The following is a 22,865-nucleotide window of genomic DNA, read 5'->3' as shown; positions in this document are numbered from 1 at the left end:
CCCTGTTAGAAAGTTAGAAAGTCCTGTCTCCTGCAGCCCATTTTATATGACACTATGAAAAGCAATTGTGTTCACAGTAGGTTTCTCAAGATCTCTGCTGCTACTCCTTCATGGATGTTGCTGTCACCAAACCAATAGCACTGCACTCACCTTTATCTAGCACGGGCCCAAAGATGGCTAAGCTGTCATTGACAGTTGTGCAGTTCCACCTCCTCCCTCGAAATTGATGCTGGCATTCCTGGATCCCAATCTTTACACCTTCTGCTACACTGGGCATGATCTCCACATAGTTCCGACAGAAGCGCAGCTGCTTGGGTACAAGTCCTGGGATGCTCCCGCAGAGGATGGGCTGAGTCCCTAGGGAGGAATACTGGTGACCAATTGCCAAGGACCTGAAAAAAAAAACAAGGAAGAAGAGATGCTGTCGGGCTGGCTTCCACCTTTGTACTTGATTCACAAGAATGGGTACAGAAAATCAGCATCTTCAGTTCCTCTGCATGCCCTGCTCCAGAAAACATCCTTTCCACTATCATCCCTCCTCAAAACAACCTCATCTCTCTCCTGAAGTTCCCTGCAGGCCCAACAAAGCAAGAAAATGTACCTTTAATATCTTCCTTCCCTTTCCTTCATCCTCTTAATGCCTTAATTCATCATTGTGCTTCTTCTGCCCCAAGATGCTCAGTTCATACATCTCAGCTCATTCCTTTGCAACCAGACAGTCAGATCCATATTTCCTTTTTTGAAAGAAAGCCAATCACACCTTTGCAAGAGCAGGTAGGCTTTACAGAAAATTTGGTAGCTGAGGAAACCTGGGGATTAGACAGTCAAAAGTGCTTTCAGAGCTACACAAAGGAGTAACACTAACAGTAGAAGACACCATGCTTCAAGTATTAGGAAGGGGAGCACCACAAATTGACCATCATACAATTCAGCAGTGTGCTCTATATATTTGAACCTTACCAGGTAACTTCTGTGCACTGAAACTGGCCCTAAAGATTCAAGCAATTTTGACCTTAGAATTTAAAAAACCCAACTCTGAGCTAGATGCTGTAGGAGTGCCACGTAAACTCACTACCACAAGCAGTAAAATTTCCTGTGCTGTAAGGAGGATGGAGATGTAGCCCTGATAGAATAGAAACTGGTTGGGGAAAACCTCTCCTATGGATCCAATATCAGTGCTATTCTCATGTGTAAGGAACTGTACTCATGTTACTGGTAACATTCATACATAAGTGCATGCAAGTTGGGAGCCATGCTGGGCATTTTGGTAGCAACCTGAAAGTACAGTCTAGAAAAGATTTTCTGCTGTTTAGCAAAGCATTTCCACACCTGCTTAATCCAAGCATGTGCTTTGCAAAGCTTAATATTGGGTCTTTTTGATCAGGTTGAATTGTAGGGCTGTATTTTCACAAAGTAATGCCAGCTTTGCTGTACTGTCACAAGGACATGGAGAGCCTGCTTTCACCATCAATCTGTGAATTGCTTTGGTTAAAATGAGAAAAGTGAAATAAAAACAAACAAAAACCAAAATACAATACAAACAAACACCAAAAAAAACCCTAACAAAACTTGAGTGCAAATTCTGTGCTCAGACAAATGGAAGTCTGATGAAAGAAGTGTCCATGAACCATTACACTGGTTGAAGCCTTAGAGACAAACAAGTCAGCTGTGCAGAGATCAGAAGATATGTGGCTAATTAGATAGATTTTATAAAGTGTTTTTAATGGTGCTTCTAATAATAACTTTGATTACTAAAACTAAAGGGATTTTTAAAGTATAATTTCCTTTTCTTCAAATTAAATCTCTTGATTGACTTTTCTACTCAGAGTTAATGACAAACAGAAACCTGCCTGGGCAGTGTGTATTTCTGTTTACATTAATTTTTGGTGTGTGGTTTTCATTTGGGACCAGCCTGGTGTGTTTGAATTATCAACAGGGCAGTCAGGGAATTTGCTTCATTCGCTTTTTCTCTAACCAAAAAGAAGTATAAGAATTCTATCATTGCTGGAGTTAAGAAGAAATTAGCTTGACTTTAGCACTTCTGTAGGCTATGATAAAAAATGGTTTAAGATGTCTGTCCTATTTATGGGAGAAGGGTCCTTGCAACCAGTTAGCTCCCTTCCTGGTGGGTACATGGTCAAGAGTTTAAAGAAGCGAAAAGGAAATGAACATTCATATGATCCGGTACCACATCTCAGTGGTTTTGCTAACTGTGCATAGAATAGGCTTTACATGCGAGTCCTTTCCAGGCAAGTAGGACACATGGGCATCCATTTCTGGATCCCAAATAAATTCTAGGTAGAAGTCTAGAGCCAAGATAATCATCTCAGCCAAGAATGTGCCCTCCAGTAGACTGGCTTTAGGTTGACAAGATAGGAGGTGCCTGGGAAAGCAAAGGATATTCAGCTGATTTCTGAAACTTAGACACCCCTTTTCACCTCAGCTGCACTTCAGGGAGAAGAATAACTTCAGTTAACATTAGAGGGCAATTTATCTTACCCTAGGGAGGGAAGATGGGACAAATAACATCACCTCAGCCTCTAGAAGTGGCCTCTTTCCATTCCATTAAAACAGGGAGGAAGGCAGCTCATACTGACCAGAAACTGTGTTCATGCCAGTTGCCTTCTGATGTCTGCAACATGGACATCTCCGACTGATCTACTCACCCCAGTCTGCTTTTGCAATCAGTGGAGAGAAACAGGCACTTGTAGGGCACAATTCATCTGCCCATTTTAGATGTCTGTTTTGGAACGAAGTGAATCATGGCCTTGCCTCCATTGACTGTATTGGCTAGACTATCACAACAGCTTGGGTGCCTGGATGAGTGGGATATGTCTGCATTGTAAAAGTCTCCAGATGAATCATGCCATGATACCTAGCAATTGGGATGGCTAAGTTCCTTGGAAAAGTCCCACCCAGGAAAGCTAAGTGCCGTGTGGAAGCCCATGCAAATAGCTCAGCTGGAAGAAGGAGGCAAGTTCCTGCAGGAACCTGCAGGAACCCACAGGAGAAGACCGAGGGAAGGACCCAGTTAAATTGTTTTTCCTATCTATCTAAATAGCTTGATGTGGGTTTTTCTTGAGCTTCAGATTAATTTAGGGAGCAACTAGTGGCAGAAAAGCACCTGTGCAATGAAGCCCATGCCAAGCCAAAGGGTGTTTTCATTTTGACTGTACTGTGTGCATTTTCGTTTTATTGCTGTTACACAGAGAACACTAGATCACAGTTTCTGGACTAAAGACACCTTCTAAAACACTGCTTCAGGCTTCAGAGAGTTTGTTGAGAGTGTTGCCTCTGTGGCCTTGCTGGGAATGTGGAGTCTCAGGGTGCCACATCTCCAAATCTCAACCCATTCAAACCTCTGAGCACTGGGAGTTAGTAGCTATTCACAAATGCCAACTTTAGGCTCAGGAGGTAGATGGTTCTATCTCTGTAGACAGTGGGGAGAGATGCCTTCATCAAAGCCTCCAGAGAAAAACACTATCTTAGTTGCTCTGACTCATCCTTCAGAGAGTAGCTCAGCCACAGAGAGGGAGTCCAGGATGTGGACACTTCCCAGTCTCTAAAGCTAACTTTGTTGGAAACATCTATATTGTTTGTTCCCACATCAACTAGAATCACCAGCATTCTTTCCAAAACTTTCAAAATGCCCTATCCAGTTCCCACCAAAGATAAGGTATCCACTGAGATAGAAACAACCCACTGTAGGCTCCATCTGCCATGTTGTGAAGGCAGGAGGACTTTCTTAAGCTATTTCAATAGGACTTGGATGAAGTTTTAGGATTCCCATCTCATAAACTTAATTACATAATCAACCAAAGTCATGCCTGTCTCTATATTTTTTGGTGGTTACTGCAGTGGTAGAGTGAAAACACCAGTCATAGGAAGAAGAGTTTATACGTTGGTGCCTTCAACCATTTGTTTCTGTTGCTGGGAAGATCATTGAAGATAAAAAAAAAAAAAAAACATGTAGAAATACTTTTAATTGCATTTCACACTGTTCTCAATACAGTAGGGAAACAGTCACACCTTGCTTTGATCTGTGTTACAGTCTGGAAAGTTTTTAATCTGCAAAAGACAATCTCCAGCAAGAGTCTTGTTCTCAAGGTGTCATCAGGCACTGAGACAGTGTAATTCAAATTTGGCATTTAATGGAGGAGTGTGTAGTCACTTGACTTTCAGCTGATGATACAGGGTGGAATCTCAAAACATCTCTCCATGAACAGTGCCTCTGCTGTTAAACATAGCTAAGCACAGTCCTTTTCCTAGCTCACTTGAAGACCCTAGAGTGTGATAATATCTATCAGAGCATCCTCTTTTGATCTCTACTTTGCTTCCAGGTTCCAAGTGTAAACACTTTCTCCCTTTCTCTAAAGCAAATTTGTCTTAAGGAGAACCAAGTTCTTTCAGCTTCCTGCCATTTTTATTGATCATGAGATGAGCTTTATGAACCTTCCAACTATACCTCCCCCCAAAAGGCAACAGCTCAACAAACAAAACCTTTAGGAAAGATTGTGAAAGTCTATAAAGATCAGAATCTCATTTCAGTGTTACTCAGCTCCCTGGTAGCTCCCATCATTCATTTTTCTCACTGGTTCCAATAGTTAAATCTGTCTTTCCCATTTTTCCACTCTCCTGCGATCTGCTTCTAAACTCTCTTCTGTATGGGGGCAATATTGAAAACGTGGTGTTGAGAAATGGCCCAAGCAGCACCTATTGTGGTCTGATCAGACATCATCTTCAAATTTTTTAAGCACCAATATTTCCTGGATGAATTACACCAACCTCTTCTTTCCTACTGGAGAATTCATGAAACACTCAAGTTTACAAGCACACCCCTGGAACAGGTACTGCTCAAGTTTGATTCAAGGGAAAAGGTCAGAGAATTGCTCTTCTTAAACCAATTAGCCTTTTCTTCCCATTAGCTCAGAAGGAGCCATGAAAACATTCTGTATGTCCACAGCCAAAGTTCTTGGCTTATCTTTAAGCCTTGCATGCCCTGAAGTGTTTAATTCAGCCTTCAGTGAGCATTTTTCTTTGCCAACACACCTAGAGAGCTCTTCATTTCCCTTATCTCAATCTATCTGCTCCTTCAGCAGAGCTATTGTAAATAAGTACCTGGCCACCTTCTTAATAAATTACATGCACCCTCCCTCTTGGAATGGACAACCCAGCCAGTTTATGAGGAAGAAAAATGAAGGAAATTTATGCTCATAGCTTTTTCAGAAATAGAGAACGCTTCAGTTCTGGATGACCCTATAGCACTCTACTGACTTTTCAAGGTCACTACCTTCTCATTATGGCTGTCAAAAGTCCTTGACACAGCAGTAGCAGCATGTAGAGTCACATATACCTACTTGCTTCTTCCTGCATTCTGTTATTCTTGAACTCTGTAGGAGCTCTATTTTGCTGTTCATCTTGGAGAGGCCTTTAGCTGGCGCCAAGTGCTGCTGAGAGGTTCCCCAGTGGAGGTCCTCTTGGGGTCCCAACACAGGTAAAATAACTGCATTTACTAACGTTGTACAGCAAGAGTTTAGCTTGTCTAATGACCCAGGATAAGACCCAGAGAGCACTTAAGTCCCCAGTGAACATTGAAAACTCAGGAATAGCAACAAATCACCTCCATTTGTCTTATACAGATGCGAAGTAGCAGCCAGTCCTGCTGAAGAAATTAAGTCAAAGGATGTCTATTTGCTTATAATAGAGGGGATTTTTGTTCATTTGAAGGTGCTCTTCTTCCACGCTTCTCCCTTTGAATGGAATCCCCTAACAAGATGTCACACTTCTTCCAAATTTTTCTTTTAATCTGCTCAGATTTCCAGAGGTTCACCTCACTCTTTTTCTTTCACATTCATTTTGGCTGCCTCTCTTTGGTGCCACATCTAACTTTGAAGACGAATCTCAGACGCACCATATGGAGGGGACAAGATATGCAGAGCGGTCTATATAAAAAGATGAATACTCAAAAGATGTCCTTGGTATTATGACACTAAAATATGCAATGAAGAAGGTGGCTGGAGAAGTCTTCCTAAGTTCTGTTGAGCTATAAGGAAAACCCATCAAGGGTTGTCTCACATCTCCTAGTATCAGGTCAAAAAGGCTCACAGGGAAGCTGCCAGCAAGGGATGAGTAGGCAGCCCTTGCCCTTATTCCATCCTACATGATGTCAATTAAGCCCTGTAAGGTGCCCTAACCATAATCCCCATGCGTTGCTAAGGTCAACCATCATGAACTTCATGTCTCTGAGGCTGCCTAAAAAACTATTTAGGGCAAGGAGGCTATGAAATTTCAAAACACTGGAGACTGCTATGAACAGCCAATGGCATCTGAATGTTCAAGAGTCTCATGGGATAGGATCTGTAAGTCAGCCTTGATTCAGTTCCCACAAACCCTCACCACACAGGGATGGTATACGTGACAGAAGAACTATGATGCCCACCTAGCATGGACAACTGGAAGTTGGGAAGGACGAAGAGACCAGACACAAAAGATGTAGCTAAGCCTGCGTCTTTTGCAGTCTGACAGCATACATCAGCTCCCAGTCTCTGCAAAAGTCTTCTGTAGAGACTTGAACCACCAGTCCAGAGGCCAGAACCACCAGTCCAGGTAGACAGGCAGAAAAAATGATAAATCTGCATTAATTTAATGGCATTCTTTTTCACAGGAAAACATCAATATTCTAGCATGCATTGTGATTATTTTTCTGTTTTCCTAAGAAAATGAAAATGAAACCTGGAGAAATTTTAGAATAAAAAGTAACTGTATTTGCCAAACCCCATCATTTTAAATAGAAAAGGAAGTAATTACGCTAGCTAATGTCCCTCCTGGATGGAATTGATTTTCTTCTATGACATTAAAACCATCCCAAACCTAAGAAATTACAAAATGTGGACAATAACTAAATTTGTAATAAATATTTTCGTAGAAAATTTGAAAACCACCTCAACATAGGTCAGCGAAGTGATAAATTTATCTCTAGAAGACATGAATCAAGTAACTGATTATAGTGGAAAATATGTTTTCAGCTTGAGAGGGTATTTTTGGTTGTGTATTGCTCAGTAATAAACCCAGGCCTAAGCAGTGTAACAAGTGGCACATATTAATTTAGAAATTATGAGTGTCTGTAACATTGATTGCAGTGAGGTCTTCAACTTCCGGTGTCTGATCATCTGGCTATTGACAGACTATTCCTAAGATGTTCACTAAGAACTAAGAAATCTAAATTTGTTGTTAGATCAAATTCAGTGCAGGTGCTTGTCCTTCTAGAATCTTCCAGTATGGGAAAAAAGAAGACTGAAACCTACTGGATAAACTGTTGTTTTCACTTCTCTTGTTAGATATCTCTTCTTTCACCCTGAAGTAGGGCACAAGAGCTATATTTAATTAATTTTTTCTTTTACCCCAGAGAATATGTATATAATTTTGTGGCTGGGTCCTATCCTGCAAACATGCAGACATGGAGGTAACTTTTCTCCCATGAGTAATTCACTCACCCTTACCCTGCATTAATAATAATGATGGTGATGATGATGCAGCTTTGTATTTCTCTAGCACCTTTCATCAGAGGATCTCTAAGCGTGGGACTCATCTCACCCGACTTTGACCATTTGAAAATTAGGCATTTCAGCCAAGTTAGCTGTCTGCTAGAGTCCATGGAGCAAGATCAGCATCTCCAGAGGGCAATTCAGCCCATCCTAAGATAGGTGCCTCAGATAGGTGGGCTGAATCACTGAAGATGCCTAGGAGGCAGCACTGGCTATGGAAAAGTGATGAGCGTAAACTAGACACCTTGTTTTTAGCAAGCCAAAGGTAAGGACCAGGAATCACACCCTTTTTTTGTTGAATTTCGGAAATCCCTGGGTGTAAGAGGACACTAAGTAGTCTTCACTGAGAGAGAGATAGCAGATATCGCTAATATGGACCATACAGCTTATTTATAACACCCAATACTAGTTTGGGTCTGGATTTGGAAAATAATATACTCAATGGCATCTTCAAGTGGATGCTAAGAAAGCAAAATATAATTATCCGAGTTGAGGTTTGGCCAGGACAGTGAATTCCCACAGGAACTAAGGCACACCACAACACTCAGCACCTTCCACTCAGTGCAAGAGATGTTTCTTTGACTTTGTCTTCCCTTAGGATCTACCGAACAGATGGGGAGAGAATATGAGTATTAACGACCCAGTGCCTTGCAAAAAGTCTCAGGAACTCTTTAATTACCTAGGCAATTAACTCCTCTGTTATACAACTCATCTGAAAAACAACTCATCCATCAGAATAATTGCCCCTCAAACCATGTTTTCAAGCCTGGATCCAGGACACAGTGACCTCAGATATTGTTTCCATACCACGTCCTACATCTGGAGCTTCTTCCTGGAGGTCCCACTGCTGAAATCTGCCTCCATCCAGCCCCGTATATCTTACAAGATTTGCCAGGATTTCAGTGCAGGGTATTAGAGATGTATAAGCCTTAACATTTTAATCTGCCACCTACACTGCAGTTTATGAGAGCTGTAAATCTCGTGGTTATAATGAACTCATCTAATGATATTGCTGATGGATAAATTTACCTGGGATGAGGAACAACAGTTACTTGCAAATGAAAGAAGAGTAATTTAAAGTTTCATGTAAACACCTTTGCTGCCTTGTTTCTGATTTCTCCCAGCCTAACCCCTATCAGGATTTCATGACAAATGGAAAATATGCAGGTATGTACACTCACGATGCAATGACAGGCGGGCCCGTGAGAGAGCCTGCCTCTTTCTACCCAGTATAATCCTTATGTACCTTGGGCATTGGAACCAAGTTTTAGATTAAAATGGATCAAATTTTCTGGGTCAGGTGTGCTAAGTTAGGATAATGGAGGGAAGAGAGAAGGTGGCATATTAGGCAATGAAAAATACAGTATTTAAAGATATTTAGACTCCTACAGTGAATTTCAATAATAATTAGAAGTGTGGCTAGTCTTAACCCTCCTAGTTCACCCTCTCTCCTAAAGCATTCCAACTTGAACCTTTTTTAAGTGATCAGCAATATAAATTACATAATGTGGTTTCAGACCTCTCATTAATGCTCATCCCCCTGAATTGAGGTCTGTCCTGGGCTATGTCAGGGCTAAATACCTTGGAGGACTGGGCTCAAAGACCTCAGATCCTTGCGGAGATTGGATTTGGACTTTTAAATTGCTTAAGTGCTTAAGTGCTTGGGGGAATTTTATCCTGAAACTCCTTAGTGATGAAGCCAATTCTGAAATGAGAACCCTGGATGGAAAGCTCTGTCATTGTGGTGTTTAGGAAGTGCTATAAGACCATGATTTTCACTGACCACTGTTTTAATACAGCAGGTTGCTTACATGTGTTGCCCTTTCCTCCAAGAATGTATTCTGAATGCATGCATTTGGTCATGCTAAATACACATACATACCCTCTCTCAGTTGTGCACACACACACACAATGTCTGTGAGTTCCTTCTTTGGCTTTCACTGAGTCATCAGGCTCACCAAATGTGTGAACTCACGCTATAATGTTCTCCCAGAAAAATAACAAATTGATTTCATTTTTACAGGCTACAGCATGCTATATAATTGGAGACACTGCCTTGTCAACTCAGACCGGTCTGACCCGACCAGAGACATTGCTTACAGCTGTTTACGGAGCCATAAAGTTTCCTCCTCTTTGTTTTTCCTTCCTTCTGCTCTTTCTTTTTTTTTTTCTTTTTCCTTCTCCCTCTAATGAATCCTACAGCTACTTTGTGTTCTGGTCATAAAGTACTGTTAAGAAAATGCAGGAAGCCTTGATTTAGGAAAGTACATCAGTCTGTACTTCAAGTTAACATTGTAGTGAATAGAACCTAAGCACATACTAAAACTGAGCATGTGTTTAAGGACTTTTATTGCACCAAGCAGTCAGTAAGGAACTCTCTGTTACACTTGCGTGTGCCTTTTTTTAGGTATTGATACCAAGTTAGAGGGTTTAATTGAGCAGTCTCAGGGACTGTTTCCTTTTCAGACCAAGAGCACAGCTCCAGTTGCATCAGGAATTTTCCCATTTCTCAGTCACTGTGTCCAAACCTTCATCATCTGAGGAAGAGCAAACTCCTACAGTACTTTATCTACTCAACTGAAACCAGGACTGGGTACTTTGTTTTTTTTTACAATAATCTATTTCCCATAAAAAAAAAAAAATAAAAAAAAATATATATACAAACTGCAGCCTGAAATCTCTGAGTATTTTTCATGTATCTATGTGCTTTGCAACGTTTACCAAGCACTCGAAATAAGTTTAATTCTTCTGACCATTGTAAAAATACAGTTTTGTGGAGGGTGGTTTTGCATACAGTTTACTTTGTGTAAATCTGCTTACCTTAAAATACTTAGAACCTCAAAACTTGAGTGAAATATTTTGATTTATGTGGAAAAAAATATTTCTGCTTGATTTTCCAAACATGAAAAAGATATTTCCAGTTTGAACTACTGAACTAGAAAAAAAAAGATCCCAAACCTGAAAGAGCTTTTCATCTAGTTGCATTATCAATCAAAATACCAGTTAAGTACTTTGCAATAAATTATGGTTGTGCTTCATTACATATTACCCATTTATCACAGAATCTGCTCCTTTGGTCTGAAATGTCACTAGACTCATCTCATTCAATCCCTCTGAAAGGCTAAAGGACTGAATCAGCGGTTCCAAAGTCATACATAGATATGAATACACCTTACACCCTCTTTTAGGACCATTTCTGGACACAAGATAGTGTCAGAACTAAAGAGAATACTTTTGTGGATCGTGTTCCAAACATGTATGGAAAAGGAACATGAGAGTTGGTCAGGGAAGAAAAACTTTCCTCCAAAAATACACTGAAGCTTTTCAAGTCTACATTTTTCTTTTTAGGAAAAACTTAAAAGGAAAGCAGCAGAAGGATGCTGAATTTCTCCTTCCCTCTGTTTTGGAAAGGCTGCAACAAAAAATGTCTTGCTATTAAACAACAGAGAATCCATTTGGAGGAAGGATGTCAGGAATGCCCTAAATCAAAGTGAAGCTGACTCTTATTTAGAGCTGAAGTCTTGCAATACTGCCATGAGACAAAAGCTTGGGCTCTTTTTGCTGCTGTAGAAAACCTACAAAACTATTTTTTAAAATGAAGCAGCAATTTCTGCTGCAACAGAACAACTGGATTTTTATTTTTTTTTTTCTTTTGCAAAGAAACTACTTTGCATGGGAAAAAATCCTCATGGCTCCTTGACATGTTTCAGCTAGATCTCAGTAAAATTAAGGAGGTACAGACTGATGAGTCGCTCAAAGGTACAGGAAAAATGCCAGTGTATGTCCTGGCATATGTATAAACTTTGAGAGAGAGAAAAATTCTCTCTCAAAGATCATCTCTCACAACAAAAATAACACCAATAAAACTCAATACAGAGAAAGAAGAGAAAGATTTAGTTTGCTTTACAGCACTGACTTTTACTGTTTGCGGATACATCCTGTCTACTGAAATGAATGTACTGAGTCTTTCAGTCCAAAATTTATCCTGGTGTGAGTAGAACAGGCAGGGATTATTCAGCCATAATCCTTAATTTTCTTGGGCTGCTAAGCAAAACACCTCAAGTTCCTACATCTATGTCAATGATGTAACATCAAGTCAAGGTTTTATAATCTGGTTTTGAGATAGGAAGCCCTATATGTATGTAATGTGAATCTATTCACAACCACTGTGCTTTCACTAGCCATCTTCTGTGGACTTCTAAGTAACAGGCCACCCACTCCAAGGATCTCCACACCTCTTGGTCAAAAAAAGATGATCTGGGTGAAAAGCTCTTCCGGTTTTCTGAGTGATGAAGTGGCAGACCTGGTCTGATATACTGCAGCATAGCTGGAGAATTATGGCACCATGCGTGCATCACTAGACAACACAGAGAAGGACCAAGCTTTCTTGTCCAGGCTCCTCTCCCTAAACTTACTGGAGTTTGGTGTTCACACACCAGGAACTGCGGTTTGAAGGTCTTGCAGTGATTCAGGAGATATGATGACTTGATGTTCCCTCAGAAAAACATAACTGTTCTCCAGCCTAGTCACTTCTCCATGCAATTGGTGACTCAGTGCCTGGCTGAAAAAAGGCTGGCAGTGGTCAGGCTGGTAAATGGGGAAGAAACTTGGGTGAAAGAGGAAGCATGTAGGAGGGTAGGATTTAGAGGAAAGAAGGTGGAGAGGGAGTTGTCCATGCAGCAGGAGAAACTAACCCAAATCTATGACTTGGAGGATGAAATAAGATGGCTGGTGAAGAGCAAATAGACCTAGCAATGGGCTCATTCTCACTGATTGGTGAGGGTAAACGACCCCTCAGAGCTCAGGACAAGGAGCCTCCTGCAGAAGGACTCCAGAGAGTGGCAGCAGTCAGGATCCGCACCTGCAGTCCTCTCTGTGCAGCATCAGAACCTTAATGATTTCTTTCTGAAAGCGGCTGGGGAAATGCAGACAGGCTGCCAGATAGTGATCAGCTAGTGGAGGGGTGATCACTATTAGGCAAAGATACCAGCTTTGACATGCAGCGAGGGAAGCGGCCAAGAATTTGGGAAAGCAATCCCAGCTTTCTGCTGCACGTTCCTCTGCCAAGATACCGCCTGTGTTTACTTTAGAAACCAGAGACGAGCCCTCCTCTTCATAATAATAATAATAAAGCTGCAGGGTCACTCAGTTTAGCAAATGGATTCCTTCCAGCTTGGATTTCTCTTTGTTACCTGCAGAACTGGTGCACTGATGTATCTGGGGGATTATGCAATATTAATAATTGGGTTTCACAGGAGATCTGAGCAGTGACAATGAGAGGCTGTGGGAAGGAAGGTTCATGGGAGAAGATCAAATTGACCCATGTGGAATACAGGGGATACATTAGAGATGCCTTCCAGTACCTAAAGGGGCCAACAAGAAAGCTGGAGAGGGTCTTTTTACAAAGTCATGTAGTGATAGGACAAGGCAGGATGAGGAACAGCTTGCTCCAAGAAACTGTCGCTGCCTCATCCTTGACAGTGTTCAAGGCCAGGTTGGATGGGGCTCGGAACAACTTGGTCTAGTGGAAGGTGTCCCTGCCCCTGACAGGGGACTGGAACTGGGTGAGCTTTAAGGTCCCATCCAACCTTAACCGTTCTAGGATTCTATGGTTCTGACTTCGCTTGGGTCTAAGGGACCTGAGTAGCCACAGGGGCCATGCAGCCCTCTGCAGCAAGCTGCTTTCATTCATGTGACAGAAGCAGCTCTGTGTCACCCAAAAGCTGCAGAAGCCATCAACCAGACTACTCACTCTCTAATTTTCAGCTTTCCTATGCTTGTAGATCCTAAATATCTAGTGGTGCCTGTCATAGCAGGGTCAGAGACAGAAATCTGCAAAGCTGCAGGAATATTCCCTTCCATTTATTTTCTAATCAAAACCTTAAGCTTTGGATGTGATTGTGCAGAAATCTTTAAAGGCCTAAGCCTCCCTAAAGCTCTCTGTGTGTTTTTGCTATTTTCTTCCATGATGCACGTTGTATACAGAACACTAAACCTGCACCATTGTTGGGTTTAACCAGCTAAGGTTTCATTTTTACTGTAAAGAAAACATGCTTTGTTGCAGCACGAGTAGATTATTTTCCACATCAAAACAACTTCTAGCATTATAATTTTTCACTCTAGTCCTCCATGCATTAGAACATTGAAAAGTATAAAACTAAAGGTGATACTTTGACTTTACCAGAAATATTTAACTGAACAAATCACTCAACATTCTAGCAACTTCTTTTGAGTAAGAAATGAAGAAATTTCCAACCATATTGCTTGGAAAAGAGAAAGTTCACTTTTCAAGGATTTCTACAGAAATGACATATTAAGCGGTACACAGTTACTATCTTACAAAGCCCTTCACAACTCTGGGTTTTTCTACAATGCTCAACTAATTAATTAATGGAACTCAGTTTCACAAATTTTCATTGAGGCTCAGCTTAGAGCTCATAAGAAGGGATCAGCTATTTTACACAAAGCTGAAACAACACCTGGAGATTTGACAGCACAAAGATGCTAAGGTTTTCAGGATTTCTAAGCACTTCATCTACAGGACATTAGCCTGTTAATAGCCCACTAGGAGGACAAAGAGGAAGCTTTCTTTTGAAGGAGCTGTCGATCCCTTAACTGCAAAGATGAAAATGGCAAAGCAAAACCACAAACACGATAATATATTTACCCTAGATGCCACAACCAGATGTTTTCTGCCTTCTGTTGTCTTCCCTTCCTGCATGTACCCACGCAGAGACACACCTATTGACACATGCCTGTCAGTGGAGGCACAATTTAAAATTTCCCTGCTCCAGTGCACCCAAGCATCAAGCAGAAACATCAAGTGCCCTCAAAGAGCTCTTTCTTGTGTCTTTTTTATCCTACTAATACTGACTAATAGTATTTGGAACTCAGAAGCTCAGAACTAGGTGGGTCAAATTTCCAAAACCTGGCGAGGTATTTCAAGACACTGGAGGGTCAGTTTGGTTGACTGAACATGGGCATCTCACAGCCTTCTAGATACACTTGAAAATCCTACCTACCTCCCAGCTGCCATACTACAAGGGCACAGGTCTTCTAGGTGACTAGGACCTGTGTGGTAGCTGCCAGCCCCATATGAGTGTCTTGGGTACCACTGGGAATCTATGGCAGAACTGGGTGCCTTGATGTGGCCCAGTCAGCTTGGTAGGATTCAGCTCAGTGCAGAAGGTTACAGAATAGACCTGAGCTACAATTCCCATGTGTCCAATGAAAAGAAAAGGGCTCAATTAAGACACAAGTAATTTAGTCTAGTTTAGGTGTCTCAATATGAATCATGGAATCATAAAAGAGTTAGAGTTGGAAGGGGCCCAGGGATGAAGCGTATCTCCTATGAAGACTGGGTGAGAGAGCTGGGGTTGTTCAGCCTGGAGAAGACAAGGCTTGAGGGAGACCTTAGAGCAGCTGCCAGTGCCTGAAGGGAACAACAAAAAGCTGGAGAGGGGCTTTTGACAAGCACAGGTAGGGACAGAATAAGGGGGAATGGCTTTAAACTGACAGAGGGGAGATTGAGATGGGATCTCAGGAAGAAGTTCTTCCCTGTGAGGGTGGTGAGGCCCTGGCACAGGTTGCCCAGGGAAGCTGTTGCTGCCCCATCCCTGGCAGTGTTCAAGGCCAGGTGGGGCTTGGAGCAACCTGGTCTAGTGGAAGGTGTCCCTGCCTGTGGCAGAGGGTTGGAAATGGGTGATCTTTAACATAAAGTTATGTCATATGCTAGATTCCACTGGCTATTAGAGTTATACCTGAGGTGTGCACTACTGACACTGTAGGTGTTTAGTGAGACAAATCACCTCGAACTGAGAATCATATGGTCAGGTGAGAAACAAGTTTGTATTCACCTATACCAAATCTTTTGGCCAATCAAAGACCCAATTCTGAAGGTGCTCCAGAAGGAGACTTACTGAGAGGAGAAAGCAGGTTGTGGTGGGGCAGGAACCCCCTCCATGGGAAGCATAACGAATGCAGGAACAGAGACCCAAATCCATCAATTTCTACTATAGCCCAAGCCAGAACATGGGGACTCTCACTGGGACACAAAATTCTGAGCTGAAAGTTCAGCACCATTTCCTTCACTTGCCTCCCTGTGAGATAGCTTTCCTCAACTGGAGGAGGGGAGCTGGTGAGAGGTAATCACAAAAGTCTAGGAATTCTGCCTAGTTTCTCTTCAAGAGCACTGTAATCTTATTGATTCATCAACACAGAACTTTCTGAGCTAGGGTACCAGTTAGCTCATCTCCTCTGTACCACTGGCCATTGCTGCATCAGCTCCTTCAGAAAGGTGCCCAGTCTTGATCCAAAGATAACCAGACATGAGGAATCTACCAGTTGCCCTGAGGATGTGCTGACCACTTATTCTGATAAAAACTGCTACCCCTGCTGAAACCAGCCACTTGCAGTGGCAATGACAGTCTCCAATGCAGAGGCTTGTGCAAAAGCAATATGGCTTTCCAGATGAGGGCATTGCAGGTGCTAATTTTGGCTCCGCTGAAATCAGTGAGTCCTGAATCCTGTCTGGAATAGGAAGCAAGAAGAGGAAGACAGTCAGTCCTCCATAATTTTTTAATCTGGTTTTGTTTTACTTCCTTAAAAGAAATAATTAGAGGCTTTATCCACTCCCTGCAGGAGATCATATATTCCTTCTGCTGCAAAATGAGTTTGTAAGCAAATAAGTTGGGTCTCTTCTGCAAGTGCTTCTGCTGGGTATTCTCTTTAATGAGGGTGATCTCACCACCAGCTTCCTCACCAGAGGGAGCTGGTGGTGGGGAGGAGGGGAGGGCTTGCAGTGTTTAAGGAGGCTTGTGAGGGAGGATAGGGACCTACCTCCCCTCCACTTCATGCGGCTTTCCCCTCAGCTCCCCACCACACTAACCTCCTTTTACTTTCTGAGCAGCAAGCTGCTGCTGCTGCTGGTGTTATTGACACATATTTCAAACAAGCCCGTGCAAGGGACTCGAGACACATTACATTGCACATGGTGCCCCGGGCCACAGATTCGCCTCCTTACACCGACAGCACGTTTTGCTTCATAAAGAATGTGCAGGCCTTCACCTCAAGCTATTTATCTGGTGTGCTCAGAAGAAATAAGAGAGGGAGAAAGCCCTACATGCCCATGTTGGCTGTTAACCCCATACTACATACCCCGTAAGTGGCCAGATGTTGACCTCTCTCTTCATGAGATCTGGGCCACTGTCTGCTGATGAACCTGGATGGATGCCTACAGTCCATTCCCCATCTTTCTGTGAACCTGCATTTAGGAAAACAGCTTCCTGCAACTTTTTGTAACTTCACTGACCCATCCATACAGCTCCTAGCACATGCTCTAGCACAGACTCTAGTATCATCCCACACTGGAAGAGGAAGACTATCAAGTGATTAAAAATTGCTGATACACACCTCTTTCCAGGATCAAGATAATCTTCCCTTGCTGTTAGCAACTTCTTTTTTTTCAGCTTTCTCTAAATCTGCCTATCATTGTTATTATAATGGTAATAACAATAATTATTACTATTATGTCTTGAACTTGAGTCTAAGATTAGGGCTCCCATTGTGTTAAGAGCTTCATGGAGAAATGTCAAGGAGACAATTCCTGTTGTAGAAAGCTCATTGTCTACATTCAGGCAGGACATGAAGCATGAAGAGGTGAACAAGAGAGAGAAAAGGGGCCAGGAATGAGGTAGGATGAGAAGCAGCAATAAGTAGAAAATGAAGAGCAGTTAGCAGAATAGCAAGAGTCAGCACTGGTGTCTTGCCTAAGCAAACCCCGCTCCTTGTCTGTGTCCACACATGTCAAATCTCTGCAGGGAGAAGGGGAATACTCCTTTGAATTTCTCAGTTGCAGAAATGTGAATTTTTTTGAGTGGGAGAGCCTTTAGCAGACACACATGAGTCAGATGGCTCCCATTGCCTCTTCACTGATAGAGCTCTGCTATATCTCTGTGCCTAGAAAAAAACCTTCTTTGTCAAAATCAAGGTGGAGAGCTTTCCACCACAAAACCTCTACATTACTCTTACCTTGAGAAGAGATCTCTGCAGTCATGTCCCTTCTGGGAGCTGGGAAGCTGCCAGGGATCTGGGGTGAATGCTAAGATTGTGCCATACTAATAATTCTTCATTTCACCTACCTTTTTTTTGTCTCTTTATGTTAGGTTTGAAGTGCTTTAGGGCAGGGACTGTCTCTTGCTATGTGTGCATATAGGGCTTAGGACAAGGAGCTTTTCGACTTCCTTGGAACTGACAACTGCTAATGTATTGCAATTAATAAATAACTGTAAAGATCTTGAAAGGTGGGATGTGAAATTCTAACAGATTGAGAGGGGCTGGGATGGTTCTAAAATTTTTTTGAAAACTTTTGGTTTTGATAAATAGTACCAAAATGCACGCATTTCCTGGCTGTATATAGGAATAGATTAATGCCTTTACTTGGACTCTGACACATGAGCACTGAACTACAGTTTGGGCAAGAAAGGGTAAAAGAAATGACTATCCAGGTAGTGACATGAAAAGTTTAGATAAAGTGAATGTTTGCTCTTACAAAAAAACTGGCAATGTAGGTAAAATCCCATGGGATAGTTTAAAAATAATCCACCAGTTCACAGCACTGCCCACAAATCTCAGACTTGCTCCATTTCTACTCACAAACAATGGAAAAGAGTGGGAAATTGTGGACATAGTGAATATAAATTGGGACTAGATAAGGCAGATAATGATAAGGGAAGTTCAAAACATCAGTGAATAGTCCACGACTAGTTGGAACATATAGTTGGAACTAGGCAGTCTTTAAGGTCCCTTCCAATCCAAACCATTCTATGATTCTATGAATGCTAAGAACATGAGAATGAACAATAAATAATTGTTTAATGTATTGTTGGAGGATATACAGAGATATTCACACACATTCATATACAAACATACTTCTATAGTCCCTAATTATATATTAACCATAATAAACAAGGAGATAAAGAATGAAGGGAATCTAGGATATTTCTGGATAACTGCTGTTAACATTTGTAATAAATCTCAAAGTGATGACGGAAAACAAGAGAATGCCAAATAGGTTAGGAATCTACTGTGTTGTTAAAGAGCAAATGGATAACTGTAAATCTGTTATCTGGCCCAAAAGGGGAATGGATGACATTGTGTCTGAACCCATAGAGAATGAAAGAATTGTCATATAATTAATGCTAGTAACCACAGTTATATGGAAAATCAATTTTATGCAATTTTTAAATGAGATCGTTATTTTAACAAGGTGATAAAAGTAATTCTGTTGATATAGCATTCTTGTCAGAATATAAAGGAAAAAAATGAATAAAGAATTCAAAGTGGTAATATGTAGGATCAATACAGTACACAGTAAATAGATGCACAGCTGACAGGTCCCCACTATCGTTCTGCTAAGCAGTCATAATCAGATGGAGCTGTTTCTAACTGAAACTCTCCAACATCATCTCAGTGCTACGTAAGTATCTTATCAACAGTCAAAACAACCTCCATAACATCATTATTGAAAAAGTCTGTAGTATAGCAAAGCACCAGAGGAGTGAGAGTGAAGGATATGGACAGGGCAGCAGCACAAAGTGAGGGATCAGGATGTTTCCACCTAAAGCCACCTTCATGCATCAGATGCCATGTCAGGCTGGTAGGAGTGATGTAAGTCATGTCAAGGCTCCAAAAGGATGCAGGGATTTGAGGACTGACACCCATGATGAGAATGTTGAGCACAGCAGGGCTGGCTAGGAGGGTAAAGACAGAGGGCGAGAGCATAACCTCTGCACACAGTAGTGGCAAGGACGCTACCAAAATACCGTATCCAGATGTACTGAAAAGCTGGAGAAGGCCCAGAGAAGCAGTAAGACATCTAAGTTTGAGAGGAAAGGCTGTTTCATACTGTCATCAGTCCATAGCTGCTACATCATTCCTCCTTTTACAGATAACAAATAAAGCAGACACAAGTTTGAAGGCAGTCACATATCAGAGATGCTCTAATATTACCACAGCTTCTTTCTGGTGAATGAGAGAGAGCTAGAATTTAGACCCAAGTTATTAATTACTTTCTTGTTCTCTGAAGCTATAGTATACACTGATAAGATCTTTTAAGGTCTAAGAACCTTAGAGCAGTTCGAATGAGAACTAGAGGAATTTTTGGTAATGACATCTTGAACAGCTTTCTAGATGTTTTAGCTAATACACAAGTTACTAGACCCACAAAGAAGTGACCAGGTGTAGCTCTCAGAGATCGTAGTTACAATGGTCGTGAAAAAAGAGAATCATACTAAGATTTCCTTGAAGACTTCCCACCCAAGTAGTGACTCAGCCTCCTTATTGTTTTAGGTAAGGAATCTGACACAATCAGGACCAAGATGGTCCATGTCTTCAGGCCATAAAGTTCCCTATCACCAAGTGCTATAAAATTCTCTGATCACAGGAACATTCACTACAAGCCCTCAAAGGGCTGAGTACCAAGATCTGCCTTGGACAATGGGATGTAATATATCTACAACCATATAAATAGCAAGTTGGATGAGGGTTTGATAAGATCATGGCTTTACAATGCTACCCCTCCTGCTTTTAACCCATCCCAGTGTTGGCTGAAACCAGGATGTGGCAAGCCTCAAAGGGATTTATGCCTTGAATTACCAGCCTTCTTTAGCCTTACAGGAATAAGGATGTTGATTGTCACCAGCAAATTACTCCCACTCAGCACTGACTTTCCTTGCTGATCCTTTTAGCACCACCTTTTTGTTTAGAGCATCTAATCACTTATCAGCAAAGGTCTTAAACTAAAAACTGTTTGGAAACATCTCACTTGTGGCCCTTTAATTCCATTGTCCTGCAGCATCCTGCTCAAGAAAGGCTTTTGCACCCCAGACTCTTCCTATAAGTGATACTCTACTCAGTTTGGGTCATCATTGTGAAAAACACCCTGTGCTTGCAGAAGAAAAGGAATTGCCTTGCTGCAATTCCTATGCTGCTTGCTGTGACAGGACAGAAATGTCTCTTCGGTACCCAGAATCTGGCTGGCGCCAGTGCTCTGGGAACAGACTGAAAGGCGTGGGCTGTTTTTGGATGAATCATGTTTTTAATCATCAAACACTGCCAATTAGAACTGCAGCAGATTTTTCACAAAAATTTTTTTTTTCTTTTTACTTTAAGAATGATAATTTCAGACACACTCATCTGGATTAAGCATAGTTAGGAGCTTCACAAGCACTGAATATTGAAGTCTCACAGTCCTCTAGTTTGAGATAGAGAACCTTCAACATCAAAAGATTAGGTGATTTATGAAACTGTCCTTAATGGAGCTGACATTAGATTTGAGATAATAATCCTTCCAGAATGAACATGGATCAATTATATCAGTGACTAACTTTAATTAGAAGAGAACATGGCGTAGTTAGTAAGGCATGAGTATAGGACTGTGTGTTCAATACCTCACTGCACAAAAGATCCCCTGTGGACTTGAAGGCAAATCAGGCATTTTGGTTTGTCTCAACTTCCTGTCTGTGAAATGGGAATAATATTACCATACACATTCATTAAAATAATCATTTATTTAAGGAATTAAAGACAATGGCCATTAACACTTAGAGGATGGATTATTAATGAATGAGCCATAATTGCAGTGGTAAACAGAGGCTCATGCCAACCACAGAAACACAAGAAAAAAAAGTAGCTGATGGATCACTGAATGTATTTTCTTCCCGAAGGGCTGCAAATATCATCCTCCACCTCATCCATAACATTTTCTCCTTGCAGTATTTGGAGTAATACCAAATGTGGTTGCTTTCTGTGGTTCTAGTATAGCTTTGTCTGATAACTGGTGGATTTTTGTTTTCAACCTTTCAACCCACTGTACTAGATAGGGCAGATGGTGGGAAGCTGGAAATTTCTTTTTCTCACTCATAGATTACATTTGTTCCCAATTTACCCAGTGCCCCAGTAAGCTATGAATTAATAAGACATAAGCAAGTATTTAAGGGCAGGATATCCTAGGTGCTTAAACGTGGTTAAGTGTTTGGCTGAACCAAAGTTTTCATTAGGTTTAGATTTAATGCAATGAAAAAGAAACATCCCATGCATGACCCAGGTTTTCCTGTGTTAGATGGTGTAACATTGGATCCTACTCTGAAAAAGTTCCTGTTCTATTTAAAATATTTTAAAACTTCCATAATTTGAACCCGTGAAAATCTCTAAGGGTTAGAAAACAACAAAACCCCAAACAAACAAATAAATAGCAAAACCTCTTTCAGGTAAAACTTTCAATAAATCTATGTTCAGCTCGACTTTACCAACTTCAATGATCTACTTATGGATTTCATTCAAAATTTGTTTACTGTGAGTACTATTTCTTCCTATCAGTTGCTAAATTGTCAAATACCTTTAGGGATTCTTTAGAAGTCTTAGACTAAAGTGAGCACATAATGCACTTACACCTTAGGTGGAAGGCTTGATCCAGGGCCTGATCCATGTAGTCCAAAGACTACTCCTGAGTAGAAATTTCCAACAAAGAGACCTATAGGAAACCTCTGCCTCTGCAACTGAAGGAAGCTGGCTTGAAGGGGAGCCCAATCAGAAGCATGATACAATATCCTGATAATTCAGGAGTGAGAGTACCAAAGTGGCATGTTTGTGTCTTTGCAGAATGTGTATTTTAACTGTTTTCACCTATTCTTTCTATTGCAGCATGTTCCTAAATGATAGTCCACAGACTAAATTCAGTTTGCAAAGCACAAGTAGACAGGAAGCTCAGATGAACCCAGAAAAGCAAACAGACTGGGGTTGTCTAAGATCTGATACTCATAGAGCTGAAGGCAGAAGTCCTGAGCAGACATTGACCTTCAAGACAATCACACAAATATGACTCAGATAAGAGTCCTGAGCTCTCATATTCACTTCACCTCTCTTCACACGCTGTCGCATTTAGTTTGTATGCTTTTAGTGTCTTCTCGTATCAGCTTCCCTTTAAAACCAGTTGGGAGCTTCTGTTTGAATTTATTTTAGAGGATACATGAAAAGAAATCACTGGGACAGTCAAATCAAGCCCTCTCATTTTTCAGAATGTCATCTTTCAGGTTGTCTTTTCTGCTCTTTCTTTTCTTTTTCACAGAGGCAGGTAAGGAATCATATGGCAAGGCTGCGCCATGAGAGAAAGTCTAGATTCAGGGGGCCACAACTGTCATACACTGTCCCAGGAGAAACAAGTCCAGAACATGCTGTCCTCATCTAACACAGGAGCTCTGGAGGAATGGAAATCAAAAGACATTTTGCATGTTCCCTTCACTGTATGTGCATCACTTCAGTCTG

At 41.4% G+C, this 22,865-nt stretch overlaps 1 protein-coding gene across 1 annotated transcript in view; it reads right to left on the bottom strand.

Annotated features, from left to right (window-relative positions):
* Nucleotides 1-22,865, bottom strand: part of WNT3A (Wnt family member 3A) — a 91,855-nt gene that overhangs the window by 41,714 nt on the left and 27,276 nt on the right. Inside the window, exon 2 of the mRNA XM_061354734.1 lies at nucleotides 151-392. Within this exon, the coding sequence (XP_061210718.1) occupies nucleotides 151-392 (242 nt within the window). The remainder of the gene's footprint in view (nucleotides 1-150; nucleotides 393-22,865) is intronic.

Source organism: Neopsephotus bourkii, unplaced genomic scaffold (assembly GCF_033783945.1).
Source record: "Neopsephotus bourkii isolate Nb327-2 ecotype Australia unplaced genomic scaffold, CSIRO-AGI_Nbou_v1 NB_745, whole genome shotgun sequence".
Lineage (NCBI taxonomy): Eukaryota > Metazoa > Chordata > Aves > Psittaciformes > Psittacidae > Neopsephotus > Neopsephotus bourkii.
The sequence above is the reverse complement of the archived record's forward strand: the minus strand, read 5'-3'. Positions and strand labels throughout refer to the sequence as shown.